Source organism: Danio rerio, chromosome 17 (assembly GCF_049306965.1).
Source record: "Danio rerio strain Tuebingen ecotype United States chromosome 17, GRCz12tu, whole genome shotgun sequence".
Lineage (NCBI taxonomy): Eukaryota > Metazoa > Chordata > Actinopteri > Cypriniformes > Danionidae > Danio > Danio rerio.
In genome coordinates, this window is record NC_133192.1 from 24,500,957 (window position 1) to 24,520,000 (window position 19,044).

Sequence of the window (19,044 nt, forward strand, 5' to 3'; positions counted from 1 at the left end):
ACCTAAAATCACAGTTTTATCCTCATTTTATTATTATACATCCATTTAATCTAATATATACATTTCAATAATACATCAAAACTGAGAATCACCTGCATAACAATGATATGATATACTGTTTTTTTTTTTTTTAATGTGGACCAAGGGAAGCATATAAAGGGAAAACATTATGTCTCAAAATGGATTCCTGCAGCACCCTGTACAACATAGATGTGGAGGATAAGAATAAATGTCCTAAGTTTATAGAAAAAAAGTATACTCTTTATTTATACTAAGCATCCAAGCAAACAAATAACTAGAATGAATCAGTCTTTTTTAGAGCTACGCATGAAAGTGGACCATTTAGGGCAATGGTCTAAACTCAATTCCTGGAAGGCCGCAGCTCTGCACATTTTTGCTTCAACCCTAATCAAACACAGCTGATCCAACTGATGAAGATGTTCTTCAGTTCTATTAGTTTAGAAGACTAATAGAGACTGGTGTGAGTTGGTGGTGGTTTAAGCTAAGCTATGCAGAGCTGCGGCCCTCTAGGAATTGAGTTTGAGACCATTGATTTAAGGTTAAACTGAATCATTTAAGTGAGGCACAGTGTTTATAGTTATTTACTTGAACCATCAAAACATATTAACTAGAATTAAATAGACATCCCATTATTAAATAAGAAACAAATAGGACTATTTAGGATTATTCAACTCACTAAATAAATTCCTGATTTACTAGAATGAAACTTTCTGACCATTCATTTATTCATTCATTCATTCATTCATTTTCCTCCAGCTTAGTACCTTTATTTATCAGAGGTTGCTACAGGGAATGAACTGCCAACTTATTCAGTTCATGTTCATTTCATGTTTTACACAGCAGATGCCCTTCCAGCCACAACCCAGTGCTGGGAAACACCCATACACACTCATTCACACGCACGCACGCACACACACACACACACACACACACACACACACACACACACACACACACACACACACACACACACACTCAATTTAGCTTATTCAATTAACCTTCTGCATATGTGTTTGAACTGTGGGGGAAACCAGAGCACCCAAAGGAATCCCACACCAACATGAGAAGAACATGTAAACTCCACACGAAAACGCCAACTGACCCAGCCGGTGATCGAACCAGCTGTGAGGCTACAGTGCTTACCACTGAGCCATTGTGCTGCACTTTCTGACCGTTTTACTGAAAACTTCCAATCATTTAAAGATATATCGCAAATAAGCTACACTTACATTTACTTGTTTAATCTTTGAAGTCAACAATTCTGCTTGTTTTTGTTTAATCCTAAGTATAACATCGTCTCTATATGTTTATTTCCTCAGTTCACAGATTACCAGAGTTATGTGATTCACGGCTGTCTGGTAGATAACCCTACATTAGAGCGCTCCATTGCTCTGTTTAACGGCATCTCTCAGTGGGTTCAGCTGATGGTTCTCAGTAAACTCACCCCTCAGCACAGAGCAGAGGTCATCACCAAATACATCCACGTTGCACAGGTAACAACGTGCATTTATCTTCTTTTCCGACAAGAATCAAAACATTTAGATCTTGCTAATCAAAGTTTATTTTCTAAAAAGCATTACAAATTTCCAGAAGCCTTATACATAGTAATTAAAATCAAACACAAACTAAATATAAAAGGAAACGCTCAAGAAATGCAACAACAGAAAATGAAAACCAGTGATAAGTATGGTAAAAGGCCAGTATCCTGAAAAATAAGCATGCTTTCCGGATATCTGAAGCGACACGCTGTCTAATTGTACCGTTGATTACGCAAATGTTAGACCCTTCACCCAGCAAACCAGTTTCTGTCAATGCATTCTGAAAGCAGCTAGATGACATTTGCAGGCCCTTTGATATGTTAATATGTGCCAGTAAAAGAGTGTGATGGAGCCGCCTGCCTGCTCTCATGCTACCGGGGATGAATGAAACTGCTCCATTGTGAAGAGCACCCAGGCATCCCTTCAGTACAAAGCCTGTGCTTTTAGTATCTGTTTTAAGGCCTGCTGGGCATGATCCGTGTCAGCTAATAGATGTTAAGTGTTGAGCTGTCGAGTTGCGGGAGCTCTAGTAATAAAGCAGAGCTCTGCTTTTATGAGATCGGCCAGCACTTGTGCAATTACACTGCCAATGAAAAGTCCTAGATCACATGTGAATTGATGGACCGATCGATTTATCTATCTGTTGATTCATCCATCTGTTAGTGTTTCTGTTTATTGAAAAGTCTGTTTATCCATTGATAAGTTTAAATATCTGTTTGTCTGTCAATCTATCAGTCTCTTTTTCTGTAGATCAATAAAGCAAGATTGGAGTTAAGTTGGTTTATATTCGCACATTCGGATCTCGTTACGTCTGCGTTATATTCTGACTTTTTTCCTTAATGATAGGATGTCAGAAAATAAATATGGAAAAACATTGGCAGCCAATGACTTTCAAAGTACAACATTGTTCAGTTGTTTTAAAGTCATACTTACATGCGATTTCAGAGATCAAATTTATCAAGACGATTTAGCATGCTTAAGAAACAATGAATTGTGTCAAAGTAATGGTGTCATTTGAAATGTTTCCTTTCCTTCTGTTTATCCCTTTGTGCTCGTCAGACTGTCTGTTTGTCTGACAACCTGCCTCTCTCTGTGTGCCTCTTTCAGAAACTCCTCCACCTGCAGAACTTCAACACATTGATGGCTGTGGTTGGAGGTCTGAGTCACAGCTCCATTTCCCGCCTGAAGGAAACTCATTCACACCTCAGCCCAGAGGTCACTAAGGTGCAACAGTCGCTGCAAAACAGCTGTTTCGTTTTTTTAGAGTAGTACAGTACCTGACAAAAGTCTTGTCGTCGATGCCAATTGTTAGAGCAGAATAGTAACATGACTTCTTGTTGATCATTTGGAAATGTGGCAAAGGCAGATTTTTCAGATGAATCATCTGTCGAACTGCATCTTAATCATCACAAATACTGCACAAACCTATTGGAACCTGCATGGACCCAAGATTCTCACAGAAATCAGTTAAGTTTGGGGAAGGAAAAATCATGGTTTGAAAAATCAACAGCCTGAGGTACATTTGGGCTGCCCATTACATTACAAACCGCAGGAGAGGGTAAATTCTTAAGTAGGATAGCGCTCCTTCTCATACTACAGCCTCCACATCAAAGTTCTGAAAGCATAGTAGGTCAAGGTGCTCCAGGATTGACCAGCCCAGTCACCAGATATGAATATTATTGAGCATGTTTGGGGTAAGATAAAAGAGGAGACATTGAAGATGAATCCGAAGGATCTTGATGAACTCTGGGAGTTCTGCTAGAACGCTTTCTTTGCCATTTTCCAGATGACTTTATTAATAAGTTATTTGAGTCATTGCAGTAAGCTCATCACTCCTCCAAGCTCATAGGAGTCATACACAGTATTCATTCTTCTTTTACTGCACCATGCCTTTATATTCTATACTGTACATCATTTCTGATAAGTGACAAGATTTTTGTCTAAGCAAAGTCAGACCTTACTGTCCTAATTAAATAATAATAAAAGGCATGATCATATTTGATTTTGGTTAAAATAAGTGTAATCTATAGACTTTTGGCTTCCATATAAGCCACTTCTGATACCAAATGATCAACTAGAAGTTGAGTTGCTCAAGTTATTATTTGTTGTTACTAAAGCATGGAAAGACTTTTGTCAGGTAGTGTACATATATTCACTCCCTTGTCTCTTTATAGTCAAGTTGTCATTGAAAGCCAGCTCCCATTGCTGAGGGAGTTCATCACATTAATCAGTGAAAAATGTTATAAGATATTTAAAGATTTTCAGAAAAATATTTTAAAAATAACCCAGAGTAGTACTAGAGCTGGTTGTATGAAAAGGCATTGTGCAGATGTCACTTGTTTAATATGTTGTAATATGTCACGCAAAATATTTAGGGGTGTTTAGTTCTCATTTATAGGCAACATTGTAGTTTGAGGACCAGTTCATGCTAATAACTGGTCGCTTATTAACTTGCATATTGCTAGCATATTGGCTGTTTATTGGTATCTATTAGTAATTATTCCTATCTTAGACCTAAACTTTTCAATGAACCTGTAGTTTGCAACGAGTTAATAGTTATAAAGGTTACTAACAATTAAAAAGCAGCAAAATACATGTTTATTGAAGTAAAAGTTGTTGTTTATACTATTTCAAATACAATTTTAGACCTATGTATTTGAGAAATTACCTAAACAATAAAATAAAATAAAAAAACGAGTGGTCAGACGTGTGATATGTATAACATAAAACAGAGAGAGGTGAATAATTTGAGTAGCTGTCATTTTCTCTTGCTATTGACAGATCTGGAATGAAATGACAGAGCTGGTTTCGTCCAACGGTAATTACTGTGCTTACCGCAAAGCCTTTGGTGAAAGCAAAGGCTTCAAGATCCCAATTCTAGGTGTTCACCTGAAGGACCTTATCGCTGTACATGTGGTGTTTGCGGACTGGGTGGAGGACGGGAAGGTGAACATCACAAAGATGCAGCAGCTTTTTCTCACCTTTAACGAGCTGGTGTCTCTGCAGAGCGCTGTAGCTCAGGTGGAGCCCAACATGGACCTCATTTACCTGCTCAACGTGAGTCTTTCTCATCCATCTGGGCTCCAAAATCAATTTACTGGAGATTTGTGCACTAGTGAAATTAGTGGTTTCAATTTAAATGTTATGTCTGTTTGTGTAAAGCTGTCCTTGGATCTGTACTACACAGAAGATGAAATTTACGAGCTGTCCTTGCTCAGAGAACCCCGTAATCCTAAATCTCAGGTAAGACTATAGGTTTGCTCACACACTGTGATATTATTATTATTATATTTATTTCTGAAATTTTATGTAAAAAATTTTCTGAATTTTTGTATTGATAAAAAAGCAGGTAAATGAAAACTGTCTGTGTTCAGCTTTCAATAATAAAAAAAATGTTTTGGGACCAAATTAGAGTATTAGAAAGATGTGATTTATGAAGCTGGAAATGCTTCATTGCTTTTACAGAAGTTGTAACAGAAAACAATTATTTTAAATTGTAATGTTCTTTTACAATATAGCTTTTTTATTGTATTATTTAAAAATGCAGCTTTTATTGACAATATATATATTACCTTTTGACAAAATATTGAATAATGTTTGCATGTGTGTTTTAGTTTGTGTAATAAAATTAAGGCATCAAACATCTAAAATTATGGTATTATTATAGCAGAGATGCCCAATCTAGGGCGCGGGGCCAAAGTTGGCCCATGGTAACCTTTGATTTGGCCCACCAACCAATCAGAGAAGAGATTGGAGTGGAGCGAATCTCTCAAACAGAGATCGTCATTTATAATTTTACATAAACTTTTGTTTGTTTGTTTAATTACTGAGCTCCAAAAAAAATAAATTGAATGTTTCAATTAAATGTGAATTAATCAGATATTTTAAAGGGTAATGAAACCATAAAACACATTTCTTTAGATGTTGACAGATGTGTGGCAAGTTGTTAAAAACACCTTTAGGACATACATTTCACTATCAAGTGAAAATCTATTCTTTTTGTGTGCGTCTGTATGCATATATGTATATATATATATTGTTGAAGTCAAAATTATTAGTCCCCCTTTGTTTTGTTTTTTTAATATTTCCCAAATTCTGTTTAACCGAGCAAAAAAAAAATCACAGTATGTCTGATAATGTTTTGTCTTCTGTAGAAAATCTTATTTGTTTTGTTTCGGTAAGAATAAAAGCAGTTTTAAATTTTTACACATTTTTTTCATCATTTTAAGGACAAAATTACAAGTCCCTTTAAGAATTGTTTTTTTCGATAGTCTACAGAACAAAATATTGTTATACAATTACTTGCCTAATCACCCTAACCTGCCTAGTTAACCTAATTAACCTAGTTAAGCCTTTAAATGTCACTTTAAGGTGTATAGAAGTGTCTGGAAAAATAACTAGTCACATATTATTTACTGTCATCATGGCAAAGATAAAATAAACCAGTTATTAGAAATGCGTTATTAAAACTATTATGTTTAGAAATGTGTTGAAAAAGTCTTCGCTTCGTTAAACAGAAATTGGGGGGAAAAAAAAGAAGCAGGGGGATAATAATTCAGTGGGGCTAATATTTCTGAATTTAGCTGTATATATAATTGAACTCTATGTTATAAATGAGATTCTTCATGGTTTTATTTTAAGAAAATTTATATAAAATATAAAATATATATAATTAATGATACGATTGATACTGTAACCTTATATACTGATACTGATACTTTTATACTGATTATTACATCAAACATTTTTTAAATCTGCTTTAATGTAACCTTAGCATATTAACTGGTTTGTTTTGTAGAATTTAATTGATTTGACTAAACTGATCACACATCTTTCTCTTTCTGTAGCCCACATCACCCACAACACCCAACAAACCTCTGGCTCCACTGGACTGGGCTTCTGGAGTAACCACCAAACCAGATCCCTCAGTGGTCAACAAACACATTAGGAAAGTTGTGGATGTAAGAATACAATAACAGTTCATGCTTTCTCTTCGTCTACATTGCATTTCATAATTTGTCACATTTATAAAAGCCACCAATTGCTTTGCAGTTCCATTCAGTAATTGAATATAAGAGGCTGATTATGTCACAGAATCTAAACTGCCTCAGTACTTTATTCAGATGAATTTAATTACACAGTATGGTAGATTATATCAATGCATGCTTCAATGCAATTAATTAATAAATATTTTGGTTTTGTGCATCGAATAACATTCTCTAATGTTTCCTATGTATTCCTGTTTTTCATTGCATGTAAAGTCTGTCTTTCGAAACTACGATCATGATCATGATGGATACATATCCCAAGAAGACTTTGAGAGCATCGCTGCAAATTTCCCTTTCCTTGATTCCTTCTGTGTGCTGGATAAAGACCAGTGAGTAGGAAACACACACACACACAAACAAAATGTGTGATTCTTGTAATAGACCCCTGCAGTGCCAACATGCTGATAGCATTTTCTTTTGGCGAGAGCAACTCATAGTGTTGATGATCCTTTATAAGCCTGGGCAGAGATTCAGATATTGGCGGGGGCACATTTTCGGCACATCATCTCCTTTCTGACAGGGTCAGTGTAGTCTGTCTGGAAATTCCTCCAAGGGTTGTTTTCAACCATACTAAATTTGTAAGTGTTTTTATCACAGCAAATGAAGCATAGCATGGCGTGCAGACTACACAACATCGTGATGTAATATTTAAACAACAATAATACATTTTTAAAGAGCATTTGTGTGATTTTGGATGATTTTTTTGGGCACTTTCTCCTTCACTACAAGAACACATTCAGTGCTCAGCATCTATAAGTACATCCTTTACAAATCTCTCCTTTAAATTCATATTTTTTATAGGAAGCTATACAATATTACATTTGTGTTTATACATTTTACAGATTAGTCAGTACTGAAGCCAAATCTAGAGCCTATCTATTTGCCTGAATTAAATTGTATTATGTTTCAATTAAATATGTTTGGTGACTAATATGTTATTTTAATAAATAAATCTGTTTAATAAATTTGATTTGTTAAAAAGACACCAAAAAAAATACATTGTCTATATTCACTGAGAAATGGATAAAAATATTCATTTTCAAAAGGGAGTGTACTCAATTATGCTGAGCACTGTATAGTATGTAATGTTTATTCATATACATTTTTAATTATAAGAGGTAGGGGTGTAGTGCTATACATTACAAAGTCTGATTTGTTCCCACTGGTACTTCAGTCTCGACCTAACCTCCTGAATCGGCTCGTAGCCCACAATGAAGCCCCACGAGGGGACAGAAATTAAGTCCATTAATATACGAGTAGGTGCCAAGTGGTTCCGATGGAGTATAAGTCTGACCATGGCTCAATTTTTGATATCAAAGAATGTGGATGTTGGGGAAAACCTTTTACAGTAAGTACACCCTTGGATGCAAAATATGTTATCACAAAATCCTCGGTCTAATTGACATGGATATGCATGACAGCGCTCATTCAGTGAAGTCTGAGAAGCTAAAGCCACTGAAAAGCAACAGACCAGAAGACATTCATTTTTAATATAGAGGTGTAGGGAAACAGCGTTAAAATTGAGAAAATGTAGGATTAGTGCTTTCATAAATCTGCTAATGGGTGAACTTATTAAAAATTATGAAAGAGAATAATTTATAAAATTATGGACATTTATTTATTGGGCTTGCATGTTTTGGTGTAGATTAAGAAGATTAAGATGCAAAAATGTACACTACCTGACAAAGGTGTTGTCGTCGATCCCAGTTGTAAGAGCAACAAAAAATAGCTTGACTTCTAGTTGATCATTTGGAAAAGTGGCAGAAGGCAAATTTTTCTGATGAATCTGTTGCACTGCATCCCAATCATCACAAATACTGCAGAAGACAACAACGATTCATCAGAAAAATTTGCCTTCTGCCACTTTTCCAAATGATCAACTAGAAGTCAAGTTATTATGTGATGTTCCTAAAACTTGGATAGGCAACAAGATTTTTGTCAGGTAGTGTATAAGTGTAACAAGAAAAAAAGGTGTCTTTAAGAATAGCAAAAACATATGGCAGTTTGAAAACATGTAAAATCGAGTTTGACTAAATTTCTTCTTCTGCAATGTTGATTTATTTGCAGCAGTACCCATACGCTTAGCCCATCACCTACTTAACTTTGTTTAGATCAACTCAAAAATCAGACAATTTTTTTTACTCAAGAAATATTGCCTCAGATACGTCAGTTAAACTTTTATTTCTTTGAATATTTGAACTTCTGCTGGTAGACCTGACCATATGTCATGTATTTTATCAAAACCACTGATCTGTGTATAGACCATTATATAGATTTCTGATTAAAGCTATGAGCATGAGGTTAGAATTGCAACAGTACGTGAATGTCAGAGAGTTATCGAGTTTCGGCATGTGCATTAATTAGTATTTCACTCAAAGATATTGCATCCAGTAGTATAAGAAATTCAAATCTCCTCACCCAATCAAAACAGTACTATAAACTGAAATATGTTAATTATAGCAATATTGGATGTTTAAATATAAAGACAGACTCTATTTGTTCAATAATCCCCTGTTGTACTCAAAATATGCATGACATACTGGACAATTTAGTGTTAAAAACACAGCATGTGAGCGGTTTAGTCATTTCAGCACATGCAGCTTCTCAGTGAGGGTTATGGTTACCTGCAGCAGTGGTAAAAGACTGAAGGTCAAGACTTATGGTGAAGGACACACAACATCATACACACACTTAGGAATTCCCCAGGTGTTCTCTGCGGTTCATCTCAACACAACAGGGCCCAAACTGCATTACTGGCGAGTGACTGCATGCATTCCTTCTGAGCGCACACTGACTCTTAACAGTTACATTTAGGTATCAAAACCTGCTGTGGCACAGGAAAAACAATAACGGAGCAGGAGTTGTTGCATTATGAGATAGAGAGGATATAAATATGTCATCCTTTTTTTCCAGGGATGGACTGATCAGTAAGGATGAGATGATGGCGTATTTCTTGCGTGCAAACCCGCTGCTGCAGTGCAAGATGGGGCCTGGATTTATTCACAACTTCCAGGAGATGACATACCTGAAGCCGACCTTCTGTGAACACTGCGCTGGATTTGTAAGAAATCATTTTATTTGGCTGATTTATTTAAATAAATAAATAAATAAATAAATAAATAAACTTTTCTTACAACTGATGATGCATACTGGCAGATTTTGGGGATTTCTGCTGTGCAACACTTATGCAAAGATAATCTCTGTGGCAAAAGTGCAGTATGTGCACGTGTGTGTGTGTGTGTGTGTGTGTGTGTGTGTGTGTGTGTGTGTGTGTGCAAACAATAACACCTAGTTGGAGCTGCGTTTGCCACCACATCACTGAACAACGCAGACAGCTTTAAAAGGTTAAATCCAACCACAATATCTAGCTATTTCTCTCAGCACTTTTAATTCTAGTGTTAAGTACATTTTTGCTATTTTACAGTACAAGGCGAGTCACTAACTTGATTATATTTTAAAAATAATAATAACATACATTTCTGTTCAAAAGTTTCTGTTAGCTAACATTATTATTTTGCTTAAACAAATCACGAGTCAAATTTAGTAAACAGAATAGATTAGCTTGAGAGCGCAAACCCAAAAATTGCAAATTAAGACAGACACTCAACACCTCATTTTAGTAATATCTAATGAAGCCAATAAATCAGCTTACATTATACTTCAAACAAGCAGGTCCATGTGCAAGTGCAAAATTCCTTAAAACATGCTATATGCCCATTAAAAACTGTGCAAGATCAGTAAACTGACTAGTTCAAAACATAGTTAATCACACCTGTTTTAAATTGTAATAATATTTCACATTATTACAGTTTTAATGAATTTTATATTAAATACGTGCTGCCTGTAGTGTCCCTAAGGTCTATTTAATAACATGAATTAATCCATTATGGTCGCCCATTAAAGCTAAGCAGGGCCTAGTCAGTACCTGGATGGGAGACCACATGGGAAAGCTAGGTTGTTGCCGTAAGGTGTGTTAGTGAGACCAGCAGTTGGTGCTCAACCTGTGCTCTGTGTGGGTACTAACGCCCCAGTATAGTGAAGGGGACTCTATACTGCTCAGTGAGACTCTGTGGTCATTAAAAATCCCAGGATGTCCTTTGAAAAAGAGTAGTGGTTTAACCCCGGTGTCCTGGCCAAATTTGCCCACTGACCTCTGTCCATCATGGCCTCCTAACCATTGCCATATCCTAATTGGTATCATCACACTCTCTCCTCTCCACCGATCAGCTGGTGTGTGGTGTGGTGTGCGGTGTGTGGTGTGTGGCACAATATGGCTGCTGTTGCATCAATTGCGTTAAATTAAGTATGTAGGCTGATGAATGTCTTCAGTGGAGTGCGTTTCCACTATTCACCGTCCCTTATTCACGAAAGTGAAGGAGTAAAGAAAAGGGAATGGGAGAGGAGTCTCTGATTGGTTTACACACCCATAACTCCATTAAGAGAATAGATTTGGACACGCCTTTAATGTTTTTGCAATTTTGCGCTTTAAACTTTGTGCAGTTGTTGATGTAGATGAAGCTCTAAATTTTCAAGGTAATGTGTTCCAAAATAAACTTTTAATTTTTGCTACCAAAAAGCTTAATACTACATTTTTACTACTACACTTACTACATTATCCAGAATTACAAAACATAGCTTAGAATTTTGTTATGCTTTTTATTTTTTTTTAAATGCAGCAAATGCAACATTTATTTATATAAATAATACAACACTAAGGCATTCAGATGTTTAGCTGTTCGCATGCTTGTGGGGGCCATTGTATGAAAATTAAACATTATGTTGTCAACAGTGGCCGCCGGCTCTACACACACAAAAGAAATGCACATAATGAATGCGTTACATTTCCTGTTGGCACTGATCCGAGTGCTCAGCGCTGATACTATAGCGAGAGTTTATACACTACAGTGAGTGTTTAGTCACAGTCACTGCTGCTCAGATTGTTCTCTATTTACACAGATGGTTAGACAGGAATCCGCTGAGTTAACACACACACACATTCTTTTAAACACTCAAGCATGCACACACGCACACATACACACATACACACACAGATCCACCTTCTCACACTGTATTGCACAGGAAGGGTGCAACATGTGTGGAAGTATCCTGTTTATTACACATGGCATAAACCATCAACCCGCTGTTTCTGTCCTCATTTCATATTTAATCACATGATTATCTCTCTCCATTTTGTTCTCTACATGCCTTTCCTCCTCGCCCTGTGGTCCATGTTTCCAGCTCTGGGGAATTATTAAACAAGGATACAAGTGCAAAGGTAAAAACAAAACCTAATCTTTTAAATAAAGCAGATCACGATAGATGTGAACATGGCACAATTTGTGCAAATTCACTAGCTTTTATACTTTGGTTGATTTTAGATGCTATAGCTAGACAGGTGGAAGCAAAGTAGTGGAGTAAAAGTACCGACACAGCACTAAAAATGTAAGGGAAAGTAAAAGTACACATTTTAAAACTACTTAGTAAATTACAATTACTGAGAATAACTACTCAATTACAGTAATTCGAGCATTTGTAATCTGTTACTTTGCATCATTGAACAGTTGTCAAGGTTAATGTATTTTGTTTAAGTTGAGTGTGTTGTTTTTCAGATTGTGGAGTGAACTGTCATAAACAGTGTCGTGAGCTGCTGGTTTTGGCGTGTCGTCGTCTACCTCGCTCCACGTCTCTGGGCAGTGTGTCTCCTGGAGTGCTCACACACAGCTCTTTACCCAGCAGCCCCAACCTGCCCACCTGTAAAGGTGAAAACACACCTTCGCACTACATCTCATTCATTCAGAGTTAAAAAAAAAATGTGTGAAATGGAAATATGAGGGTGATCTCTTTCTCTCACATGATATTTGGGTGATCTCTGCTTTCCACACACAAGCATACACTTAATGAAAAAACTGCTGTCATCTCCATTGTCTGTCCTATAATAAAGACTCCAATGTTATTTTTTTCTTTAAATATCATTTTTATCTGTCAGAGCCACTATCTTCTACTTTGCTACCTGTCAGTCTGTCTTCCCATTAAAGGTAATACTTAAAGATAGATAAATATAAAATATTTTAAATACATATATATCTATTTTCTATACATTTTCCTTACATTTCTTTATGTATCGGTTTTCTTTAAAGGAGTATTTTTCTTGTGCTTAATTAAGACATTTTAAATCAAAATAAATTTACTTCTGAAGCAAAACAATGTTATATCAAAACATCATACATTTCATACATACAAATCATGCATCTGGTTGTAAGATTTTAATGCATATAGAATTATTATATAGTTTTTAATGCTACTGTTTTTATTTTATTTGATCATGTTCTATATGTATATTTATGCATGTTATCTAAGACAAAATCAGTATTATTATATATATGGTAAATTAAGACAGCATCCTAAAAGCTCTGACTGACAAATTCAAATTACTCACGAAATTATCTATGCTAACATTCTAATATCCTTTTATTCCACAGACGACGATGAGGTGTTTACGTTTCCCACTGTGTCTCCATCATCTGGCTCTGATCTGGAGGGAAAGTCCATCACCCTGATGACAGGTTCAGCCCAGCGCATCTCAGTGCGGCTCCAGAGAGCAACCACCAGCCAGGCCACACAGACAGAGGAACACCTGTGGCCTGAGAATGGCTGGGCGGCTGTCGCTGACAGTGGCTCGCACACCTTTCCCAAAATGAGGTACAGGCCACATCGCAAAGCGTCCAAGAGCAAAGGGTTCGCTCGCTGGGAGAACGACACTCAGGGCTCGATGGGGACGAGGAACAGCAGGAACTCACAGGAGCATAGTGAAGAGTCACAGCAGAATGGACTCACAGAACAACATACCAATAAAACCAGGACCTCTGAGGTACAAACAACATCCTCAATTCTGCACTGACAAAAATATTTATTGGATTTACTAATATTTTTTAGGGTAACTGGTTGCACATAATTTATATGGGCTGAATTTACCCAGCAAGGACACAGCGTCATAAGACAATAATATTAGGTTAGATTTAGGTTGTGACGTCAGGTGACCAAAATTCAATGTCTAGCAAGTGTCTAAGGACAACGTTATTGTGATATTTGGTTAATTTTAGGCTGTGTTGGAAAGTGACCAAAATCCAACGATGAAATCTTAATCCAACCTCATATTGACATCAAATACTGACATTTATTCGTCAGGTGTGGCAACCAAAATCCAACATCTAACAGACGTCATAGTGGTAATGTCCACACAAAGTCATGTCGAAATGTTGTTTTGCTTTATCTAATTATTAATTAATATTTTTACAATTCTCAGAACCACAAGGTAAGTAAAAACAAACAATTTATTTATATCTTTATCAACATTCTTCCTCACATTTCCTTTAAATATAAACGTCCTTAAAGGTCCGCTGAAGTGCCTTAAAGTTTTATTTGATGTTGGACATAATCTCAATTGAAACTTGAGTTGAAAGTTGGGGTCTGTTCTTCGTAGCTCGCTTAAATAATCTAAGATGATTTGGCAGATCGTAGATCTTTTAATCTTGAAAATTAATCTCTAGCTAATTTGGTTTTTCAAACAAGTTCGCGAATCAGTTAAAAATGTCTGGATGAACTGATCTGAGATCGCTGCGTGTGTTGTGAAGGACAGATCAATCAATCCTCGAAATCATGATCAGCAATGCAATGATTGGCTGACGGCACAGCAGCGTAATGACATCATCTGATTAATATTTAATTATCCATGTGAGCTAAATTACATAAAATGAGTAGTAAACGATTTGTTAAATATGATACACAATAACTTTACACCGGGTGATCACTGATAGTGAACATCACTGATAGTGTGATATGTTGTTTATAATAAGAACATTGTCAGCTAGGACGAAGCAGTGGCGCAGTAGGTAGTGCTGTCGCCTCACAGCAAGAAGGTCGCTGTTTCGAACCTCGGCTCAGTTGGCGTTTCTGTGTGGAGTTTGCATGTTCTCCCTGCGTTCGTGTGGGTTTCCTCCGGGTGCTCCGGTTTCCCCCACAGTCCAAAGACATGTGGTACAGGTGAATTGGGTAGGCTAAATTGTCTGTAGTGTATGAGTATGTGTGTGTGGATGTTTCCCAGAGATGGGTTGCTGCTAGAAGGGCATCCGCTGTGTAAAAACTTGCTGGATAAGTTGGAGGTTCATTCCGCTGTGGCGACCCTGGATTAATAAAGGGACTAAGCTGACAAGAAAATGAATGAATGAATGAATGAACTTTACACCTTGTTGTGGGCTGCATGCTTGACCCTTTCATGTGTCAAGAGCAATTTATTTAGTTTTACAGTTAGAGCGGATTTTCCTTATTATAGTAGTAATATTGTAGCCGTAATATTGTATGTGTTTTTTAATTGGTGTATTGCTTTTAAAAAAAAGTCACATATTGTGCATGTCTATTATCAGTTTTCTCTTTGCACCACTAGGTGGCAGTCTTTGTACTTTCGGGTGTGCAGATTGCATAAGTTTTATTTAAAAAATTAAAAATAAATAAATAAAAATTATATATATATATATATATATATATATATATATATATATATATATATATATATATATATATATATATATATATATATATATATATATAGTTAAAAAATGTTTACTATTTTCCCAAGTGTATATAACTACTACTGTAAGAAAATATCAGAATTTGGTACATACTTTCTGTATTATCTTTGCTTGAACTGACACGATCTAATCCTGTTTGTATGATTTGAACCTGCTCCCGACCAGGTTTGAGCTACCAGAACTTTTGCTATGACAACAACTCTCGGATCAGTTTTGAAGAACGAAACGTTCCTGGATCGTGTCAAATCGTCAATAACCAAATCCAGCTAACCGAGTAATCCATGTACGAAGAACGGACCTTTGGAGTTGGTGGGACATAGAGTAGCTCCTCCCCTTTTTATTAAACAGAATGGTTGAGCTCAAGCACATCAACTGAAGAGAAAACGTGAAGCTCTTGAAGAGGGCGGAGCATGCCAGATACTAGAGAGCATTTGATTGGTCAATCGTAGATTCATTAATGTCCAAAGTTCCAACCCCAATCAAACACACCTGTGCTAGCTAATTAAGCTCTTACTAGGCATTTTAGAAACATCCTTGCAGGTGTTTTGAGGCAAGTTGGAGTTAAAATTTGCAGGACACAAGCCCTCCAAGATCGAGTTTGGGCACCCCTAATTTAAGCGGAAGTGACAAAGTGCAAGCTTTGTATGTTTAAATCAGTTTATATCTTCTAAACGACAATTTTCTTACTGGTTTGGAGCACATTAGCTTATAAATATCTTTAAAATTAACAATACTCTAACTAACAATATTTAAATTTCAGGGCACCTTTAAATATTCTCAGTGGCTTGGTTGCCAGGAGTCTATAGAGACAACAGAACATCTGTAATGTTTTATGGCGCATACATTGTAATTCTCAAGTCTAGCTACTACAGTGAGTAAGCCGATATGGTGGACTCCTGTGGATCTAATGATAATGCTAATGATAATCAGTCATTGGTGAGGCTTACATATATCTTACAAAAGAGAAGAGGAGAAACCATGCGTTCAGAGAGACTTTGGGTGGATTTTTACCAATGTAGTCTTGTTTTATACACACGTCTGCGTTCAAACACAGTAAATGTTGCACAATAGGTCCCCTTTAAGTAAGCTGTATATAAGATGGCAAAAATAACTAGTTTTAGCATAGAGGACCTTGTAAATCCCACGAACCAACTTCTTGATTCACTCAATGTTAATTACCCCATCCCATCATGCCTTTCTCAAGGCCCTGCAAGATCTTTTTATGAAACTTCACTCGCTCGTTGCCATAGAAATGCCAAGGTTTTGCGGTGCAGCCCTTCTGCTGTGGCTCTAGAGATAATCTTGCTCAGAGGCCGCAGCTCTTACACTGATGAGGGCCCTAAATATGGAGCAACACTAACCTGAGCAGGGCTACAGGCTGTTATTTTAGGGCCTGGCAGACACTTTGTTTTGGGTTAAAATGCAGAGCATATGTCTGACCGGGATTGGGTTGCCATGTTTGTTAAATTCAGATCTGTGTGTTATTTGTAGAACTGGCTTTATAAAAAGGCAGGGTCACTTGACCCACTGGGATTAAAGCGCTGGCGCACCTGTCACCATTACAATGCACAATTCATTTTTTTTTACATGAGCTGTTTATGAATACACATGCTTAACTGTGTCTGACTTATTTTAGGTTGGAAATAACAAACCCACAATACTACAATAAAGTATTCTTAGATAATCATTATGTTTTTATGTTATTATTTAGATTTACTATATTAATCAAAAGTTTGGCAAGCTTTTAGAAGAACATTTTTAAAAGACGTTGCTTACTGTATGTTCACATAGACTATATTCATTCATTAATTTATTCATTCATTAATTTTCTTTTCGGCTTAGTCCCTTTATTAATCAGGGGTCGCCACAGCGGAGTGAACCGCCAACTTATGCAGCAGATGCCATTCCAGATGCAACCCATTACTGGGAAACATCCATACACTCTTATTCACATACATACACTATGGCCAATTTAACCTACCTAATTCACCTATACCGCATGTGTTTGGACTGTGGGGGAAACCGGAGCACCCGGAGGAAACCCACACAAACATGGGGAAAACATGCAAACTCCACACAGAAATGTCAACTGACCCAGCCGAGGCTTGAACCAATGACATTCTTGCTGTGAGGCAACAGCACCCTTGGCCGCCCAGATTATATTTATTTAATCAGAATACACTAAGTTTGAAAAAAAAAAAAAAAAAGTAACAATAGTATTAAATAAATATTATTACAATTTAGAATAATTGCTGTTTTAACATGTAAAAAAAGTAAATAACAAAGTAAAAACAAATTCCAACTCCTTACTTAAAATGTTGTTAACATGCAGCAATTATTGACCATATGCACTTACTGGTTTTCAGTTACTCAAGCCTAGTAATTTTCAGTGAACTGTCATGTCATTATAAACTCACTGTGTTTAAATTCTGCCTTGTTCAATATCATTAATCAGCAGTGCCAAAGACACACCAGACATTTTATTTATTTAATTTTTTATTTAATTTTTTGGAATGAGTTGTATACATGCAATGAGTAGAACATAAACAGTATACAGTATTTTAAGGGGGAAAAATAAATAATAACTAGATTCTTAAAGTTTGAGAACAAACTTTGAGGCTGGCTTGTGAAAGCCTGACGGTAATAGTTTATTTAGTTTAAACAGTTTTAAAAAGTATGAAAAGATAGATAGATAGATAGATAGATAGATAGATAGATAGATAGATTAGCATGTTATTACCATGGTTTTAACGTGAAATAGCATGTTGTTAGCATGATTCTAGCATGAATTAGCATGTTACTAGCATGATTTTAGCATGAATTAGCATGTTGTTAGCATGATTTTAGCATGAATTAGCATGTTACTAGCATGATTTTAGCAATAATTAGCATTCTGTTAGCATGATTTTAACATGAATTAGCATGTTGTTAGCACGATTCTAGCATGAATTAGCATGATTCTAGCATGAATTAGCATGTTACTAGCATGATTTTAGCGTGAATTAGCACAATTCTAGCATGATTTTAGCAATAATTAGCATGTTGTTAGCATGATTTAACATGAATTAGCATGTTGTTAGCACGATTCTAGCATGAATTAGCATGTTACTAGCATGATTCTAGCATGAATTAGCATGTTACTAGCATGATTTTAGCATGAATTAGCACAATTCTAGCATGAATTAGCATGTTGTTAGCATGATTCTAGCTTGAATTAGCATGTTGTTAGCATGATTCTAGCATGATTTAGCATGTTACTAGCAAGATTCTAGCATGAATTAGCATGCTACTAGCATGATTCTAGCATAAATTAGCATGTTGTTAGCATGCTTCTAGCATGACTTAGCATGTTACTAGCATGATTCTAGCATGAATTAGCATGTTGTTAGCATGATTCTAACATGAATTAGCATGTTACTAGCATGATTTTAGCATGAATTAGCATGTTGTTAGCATGATTCTAGCATGAATTAGCATTTCACTAGCATGATTCTAGCATGAATTAGCATGTTGTTAGCATGATTCTAGCATGCATTAGCATGTTGTTAGCATGATTCTAGCATGAATTAGCATGTTACTAGCATGATTCTAGCATGAATTAGCATGTTGTTAGCATGATTATAGCATGAATTAGCATGTTACTAGCATGATTCTAGCATGAATTAGCATGTTGTTAGCATGATTCTAGCATGAATTAGCATGTTACTAGCATGATTCTAGCATGAATTAGCATGTTGTAAGCACGATGCTAGCATGAATTAGCATGATACTAGCATGATTCTAGCATGAATTAGCATGTTACTAGCATGATTCTAGCATGAATTAGCATGTTGTTAGCATGATTCTAGCATG

General features: G+C 36.2%; 1 protein-coding gene across 8 annotated transcripts in view; it reads left to right on the forward strand.

Moving 5' to 3' along the window:
* The window catches only part of rasgrp3 (RAS guanyl releasing protein 3 (calcium and DAG-regulated)), an 83,458-nt gene that overhangs the window by 54,053 nt on the left and 10,361 nt on the right, over positions 1 to 19,044 (forward strand). For 5 of the 8 annotated variants that reach the window (XM_073927357.1, XM_073927355.1, XM_073927356.1 and 2 more), the window contains 10 exon segments: positions 1,341 to 1,514; positions 2,667 to 2,783; positions 4,341 to 4,616; positions 4,722 to 4,802; positions 6,407 to 6,520; positions 6,821 to 6,936; positions 9,521 to 9,668; positions 11,846 to 11,882; positions 12,217 to 12,366; positions 13,087 to 13,475. In XM_073927357.1, coding sequence (XP_073783458.1) covers positions 1,341 to 1,514; positions 2,667 to 2,783; positions 4,341 to 4,616; positions 4,722 to 4,802; positions 6,407 to 6,520; positions 6,821 to 6,936; positions 9,521 to 9,668; positions 11,846 to 11,882; positions 12,217 to 12,366; positions 13,087 to 13,475 — 1,602 coding nt within the window. 8 annotated transcript variants of the gene reach the window in all.